The sequence below is a fragment of the Schistocerca cancellata genome, chromosome 12 (assembly GCF_023864275.1).
Source record: "Schistocerca cancellata isolate TAMUIC-IGC-003103 chromosome 12, iqSchCanc2.1, whole genome shotgun sequence".
NCBI classification, from domain to species: domain Eukaryota; kingdom Metazoa; phylum Arthropoda; class Insecta; order Orthoptera; family Acrididae; genus Schistocerca; species Schistocerca cancellata.
In genome coordinates this window covers 56,673,195-56,679,194 of record NC_064637.1, presented here as the reverse complement: position 1 = coordinate 56,679,194, position 6,000 = coordinate 56,673,195, and the positions used below count along the sequence as shown (strand labels likewise).

Here is a 6,000-nt window from a genome sequence, read left to right as displayed (position 1 = left end):
TGAAATATTAAACAGAATTGTTTTTAACTTGCACGTTTTTGTGATGAACGGCCTCTAGGGGTGTCGATTAGTTACTCTATTCTTTATGAACTTTCTTCTAAGGTAGTGGATATTTTCTGCATAATCTTCACATTTGTTTCACAGCGCACTAAACCCGATTCAACAGTGGCCGCTTCTCCCAAGGAAGGATGTAGGCCTATATGCAGCGGGAATAAACAGAAAACAAATATGATTCAGTACTCAGAACAGTCGTAAATAGTTTTCTTGTCGTATGTGTTACAGAATTTCTTCACGAGCGTGAATGTCATACTGCAGCTTGGATGACAGAATCATCAGAAAAGGTTGTTTAAGGCGCAGGAGCACGACAGTGTAAGTGCACAGAATGCTGCGAAATAAAAAGTGAATGCTGCCTCCTTAATGCAAGAAAAATCGATTTTTTTTTCGCAAGGGAGGAATTAACAACATTCCTCCGCTCGACATCTTTGCCATCGCATTTCGCTTTCGTTAAGATTATAGATAGTGAGAAGACGTTGATATTAACATTAAATCGTTGTGCCTTTCGTTCGATGGTTTCCGTATACTTACAAACAGGACAATAAAATTTCAAAGATTGTTCATTTTGAAGAGTCTTTGTCGAAAATATGTTATCTAACGGCGGTAGTTCACGTTATCACAAATATACTTCAGAAGTCTCCGAATTTAAAATATGAAGCAGTCTTGAAATTGTTGTTGATAGAATTTTATAAGGTAAGTGATAAACACAACTTCAGCATCAGTTAGGAATACGTGACTACGCTATGTGCAGTGTGAGAGACTGTTTCCGTGATTGGTTACCCAGGGGATTATGGTGGCACGGGACAGTGGCAGGAAGATGGCGTCTATGCGGTAGTGCTAGCGTTTTCATTGAATTAAGATATGGACAAAGCTCACTCATTTTTTCAGCCCGAGTTTTTAGTTAGTTATTCGCAAGTGCTGTTCGTCGTAGTACGTATATACGCTATGAGTTTCAGTGATACTTTGCGTTGTGGATTGTCTCCGGACTTTCGTTAATGTGTTTCGGTTCCTGGCTTCCACTAACCAGCACATAATAAATTAGTATAGTTTTTAGAATCGTTAAAGCATTGTGTTGGCTGTTATGAGTATCACGTTAGACAGTGGTTGTTCATACAGTTAATGGATTGGAGCGTACAAGAGAATTTACTGAGAAACGGACTACAATGTTTACAAATACAGTTTTAAATAGTTTGATTTCACTTCCTCGCTAGCCAGGTGATTATTTCAGATACAAATTCCAGGTGTTTTAAGTGTTATTATCTATGAGTGTTGTTAGAATGATAACTTTTTTGTTAGAAACTATATTATGTGGAACACACCGTTGCATCATAACATGTTGTGTATCTGTCAATTTGGCGTCGTTTGGGTATGGAAGTGATGCATTCATATTTTGCAGGAAAAATAAAAAGAAAAAATGGAAGATAAGAATCCAGAACGGAAGATAATGGTTTTTCGGCCAACCTACGAGGAATTTAAAGATTTCTCAAAATTCATTGGCTACATGGAATCACAAGGCGCCCACAAAGCCGGCGTTGCTAAGGTAAAAGTGTTACAGCTAATAATGTTTTGCGGATTGTTAGTGTTACTAGTTGAGCATTGTTCAACATCCAGTTTGTATAAATATATGAAGCATCATACTTCTGCCTGTTTTTCTTTGTGTTTGTCGGCGCAGAAACGAATCATCAGTAGAGATTTGTTATTGGTCTTTTGAAAAAGATAATTGTTTACCGTAATTCGTGAAATGAGCAAATTAATGAATGAATGAATGAAAACACATTAGCGGTTTAGCGCTTATTTGGAGTATATAGTGCGGTAAACCTCCAATCTCTAGATGAATGCACAGATTGATTATCACTGGCGGTTAATATATCGTGTTTGTTATGATTTGAAGAATTCAGTACGAGCGTACCGCAGCTTGTTTCTTGTGTTCGCTACTCCCTTTCTTTCCTTCTATAAAAACATCAAATGATTCTTTGTTGTACTTATGCAGGTGAGTTAAACATCTTATCCGAGTTATTTTTATATATCAGAGTTTTAAATGTCGTTATAATAATTTCATAGTACAAAATCGCACGTATAATTAGGCATGACTTATTTTTGCAGATCATACCACCACCAGAGTGGGTGCCACGAAAATCGGGATATAATATAGATGAAATTGATTTGAACATACCAGCTCCAATCTGTCAGGTTGTTGATGGAAAACCTGGTCTTTATACTCAAATCAATGTACAGAAGAAAGCAATGACTGTTAGGGAATACAGGGATCTAGCTTGCAGTGATAGGTGAGTTTTTCTGTATCCATATTTATATGTAAAAATTGGCATTTACAATGTTTACCATTTGTGTGTCATGATATGTATAGGATTTCTGTCAGATGCTAGGTATAAGTCAGGAGAAGGGTCACCATATGCAGCTTATGTCGTGTTAAATTGCACATTCTTTTTATGTGCATGCAGTTTGTTCTTGCTGCAAAATGTTTTTGTAAGAGTAATGAGCTTGGTTCAGTTGCTGTCATATTCTCCTACTTTGTCAGAAATGTTGGTGGAGGATAGTGAGAGATAAAAGTAGTTTTGAGTCTGGGAGAAATGATTATCCCCATCCAAAAAATTTGTTTGTGGATTAGAACACTGCTGAATCATAGTTTAATTCACCTATTTTAAGTTTTTAGAAAGATCTTTCAAACATTAAGTTCACTACCACAATTACGATTTCGGTATTTATGCATTATGGTTCTTGTAATTTATCCATTATTAATATTAGAGAGAAAGCAATAGTTAAAATAAAATACAACCAACAGTAGAAAATGTTAATACTGTCCTAGGCAAGGAGAACTTTTGCTCCTAGATAAGTTGGGTATTGTATAAATCATAAATGTTTGTTTTCGTTGCAAGTTACGATTTTAAAGGCTGTATACTTTTTCTTCTTCTTCTCCTCTCTCTCTCTCTCTCTCTCTCTCTCTCTCTCTCTCTCTCTCTGTGTGTGTGTGTGTGTGTGTGTGTGTGTGTGTGTGTGTGTGTGTGTGTGTGTGTGTTTCTTTCAATTGGATTTTTTATTGGAAACTGTGTTTCAGTTACAATACACCAAAGCACAACGATTATGAAGAGCTCGAGAGCATGTACTGGAAGAAAATAATGTATGGTTCACCAATTTATGGAGCAGATGTCTCAGGCTCACTAACAGATAAAGATGTTGATGTAAGTGCTTTTATTTAAAAAAAAATCTTTTTGAGAGGATTTTTTATTATATGTATGTGTGCTTATTGTATTATCAGTTATTTTATTACTCATTGTCATATTTGTATACCATCGTTCTGTTAGACTAAAAGTAATAATTTTTTGTCATAATACCATTATTAATACTTTCGAGGTTTCTTTTGGTTGACATCTCGTGTTGGTAGCTATGCTACAGTTCAGACTGTGTGTATATTTTTAGGTTAACTATGAGCTGCAAATTGAAACTGAAGAAATAGAAGATAGATAAGAAATTGAGGAAATGGGGTCTGGATAAATTGAAACAGCTGGAGGTTGTTGATAATTATAAATGTAGTAATGGGCATCAACTCCCTCGAATAGGTGAAATGGATATGATAGAAGATGAATGGTGAGCTTAGAGAGGTAAAATTTGGAGGGCAGTAAGGGAAAAACTGGAAAACTGATAGGTCTCGTGGGTACCCTTGAATATGCTAAATGATAGTAGGAAATGTAACAGTGCATGAAATGAAGCTCAGACAAGGATGCATGCAGAAATCTAAAAATAAAAAAGAGAGAGATACAGGAAGTGTAAAACACAAAGCAGGAATGGTGGAGAACACATCCAAGGTTGTAAAAGTTTGTGTAATAAAGGTAAAGATAGATGTCAACTACAGGAGAATTAAGACAGGCCTTTGGAGAAAAGGGAGCATATCGAGCCACTACCAGGCAAAGAAGATGAAGGTGAAAAGAGGAAGGAATAAAGATAGGGGTTATACAATTGAAGAGAACATCATGATGATGATAGTTCATGGTGCAGTCCATATCAATTAAATCAGTTAAGAGAAAGGTCACCTTGATACTCGGATATTGCTGAGTTTAACCCATTTTAAAATTCAGGACAGGGTAAGAAACTTGTATATTTTTGTTTTGTCCAAAAGAATTTCTGATCCAAGATGCCTCAAGCACCATTTTGCACATGCAAATTTTGGAAAGAAATGCTATATCTCTGGAACAGTCGCTGGTGTGTTTGTGTTTTTCATTTAAACCCCCCCCCCCCCCCCCCACACACACACACTCTTCATTATTTTAAAATGCCAGTCCTGCATACCATGATCAGTATCATTCCCTGAAAAGGAGAACTTCCACTGTTCAGTTGAAAACGTTCTGTAAACAGCTGAAATTTTGCTGTATGTTAAACCATTTTCAGTTACTGCATTATCATACATAGGTCTTGAGAAATCAAAAGCTGGTCTTATTTGCATGAAATTTTATTTTTTCTGGAAGATGAGTAAGAGACACATTTTTCAAACATATTAAATCATTCCAAAAAATATATGAGAGTTTCAGAAACTTTACAGGTTTTAAAGCGTATAACTTCTCTGCTCCCTGTTTAGAACTGAAATTAGCTAATCAATGAACTAACATAACAATAGGTTCAGCTGCATCTGTATCTTCTTTTTATACCGAGTGATGTCATCCTGTTGAACCAGGAGGAACTGGGGCATCCACAATCCTTAAAACGTACTGAACCGAAAGTGAGTACTGTGAGCACTGATGATGGTGTTGCTGTCTTGCAGCTGGAAACTTCTATCCAGCAACCAATCCACATGGTAGCATAAACTTCACAACAATTTCATTGAACTCATAACTGATTATAATCTCTGCAATCGACCAGTCAGTTTTGTACACAGGCCACAAGTATCCCACTTTGCAAATAGTAAATCTGAATATTCTCCTGCTCTTTCTAAGGGCTTGGCTGGGCAAATGAAATTTCTTCTTTCTTGCTCTTTGAAGTTAGTGTGATATAAGTTCACCCTCACTCTCAAAGTGAGATCAGAAGTGGGCTTTCTGAATTCCTTTCACAGGGTAGTTTGGTTGGATTGTTCTTCTGTGTTCTGCTGGTGGAATTCTTCACTTTCTTCTTTTGGCAACAGGATGAGGGCTGTAGATGTCTGTGACTTCACTATATCCTTGGCATTCTGAATTACAGCTGTAATTGGGCTGGAAAGATTGTTTTATAGCACGGTGCTTTAGCAGACTGTCTACACCATCACAAGGCCCTTTCCTCTGACCAGCATCAATGTGTAAACATTCTGTTGGCACAAGCGAGGTTGTCAATTCAGACAGTTGGTAGTGATTTTTGAAGGTGACTAGGAGCACCATTGGAAATAGTGATGACCTTTTCTCCCTTTGATCGCAGTTGTTGAAGAATTTTGCATGTTGCCAACAAAGCATGTGTGTACAGTATTATCACTTTAAAACGCAATACTTTTTATCTTGTTTTAAAAGTAAAAGTAAAGTTGTACGCCACGGATGCCTGGTAGACTCCCAGGAGCAGGTTCAGCCATCTAATTGGAAAGGTTTTCTCTAGCCTTTGTGCTCACAGACACCTTTCCATTGTGAAGTATGAGGTGTATATGCAAGTGTGTGTTAAATGTAGGTGACTGTAACAGGTGTTGGAGTGTTATGTTTGTGACTTTCCAGGGAGTATTTTTGTGTAATCTTTCTCATGCCAGGTATAAGTTTAATACTACAGTTCATGTATTATATCCCTCTCACCGCTCTTTATTATAGTATCTTTCTTGCTGGCACTCTCAGGATGGTCATAATAGGGATCTGGTTTTACAGACATAACGTTTCTTGTTTTTGTCCACCATGTATTTTGGTGCAGTGGAAATGTGGTGTAAATTTTTTTTTTTTTAAAAAAAAGCAGTTCTGCTTTAATTGTTAGAGCTTGCACCTTTTTAGTGTA

At 36.8% G+C, this 6,000-nt stretch overlaps 1 protein-coding gene across 5 annotated transcripts in view; it reads left to right on the top strand.

Moving 5' to 3' along the window:
- The first annotated feature begins 486 nt into the window (after window positions 1–486).
- LOC126109623 (lysine-specific demethylase 4B-like) overlaps window positions 487–6,000 on the top strand; it is a 387,367-nt gene continuing 381,853 nt past the window's right edge. For 3 of the 5 annotated variants that reach the window (XM_049914666.1, XM_049914667.1, XM_049914664.1), the window contains exons 1-4: window positions 836–1,269; window positions 1,451–1,594; window positions 2,158–2,339; window positions 3,128–3,251. In XM_049914666.1, coding sequence (XP_049770623.1) covers window positions 1,469–1,594; window positions 2,158–2,339; window positions 3,128–3,251 — 432 coding nt within the window. In that variant the 5' untranslated portion in view covers window positions 836–1,269; window positions 1,451–1,468. Of the gene's footprint in view, window positions 748–834; window positions 1,270–1,450; window positions 1,595–2,157; window positions 2,340–3,127; window positions 3,252–6,000 lie in introns of those variants that run through there. The other 2 variants (XM_049914665.1, XM_049914668.1) reach the window with 2 other exon arrangements.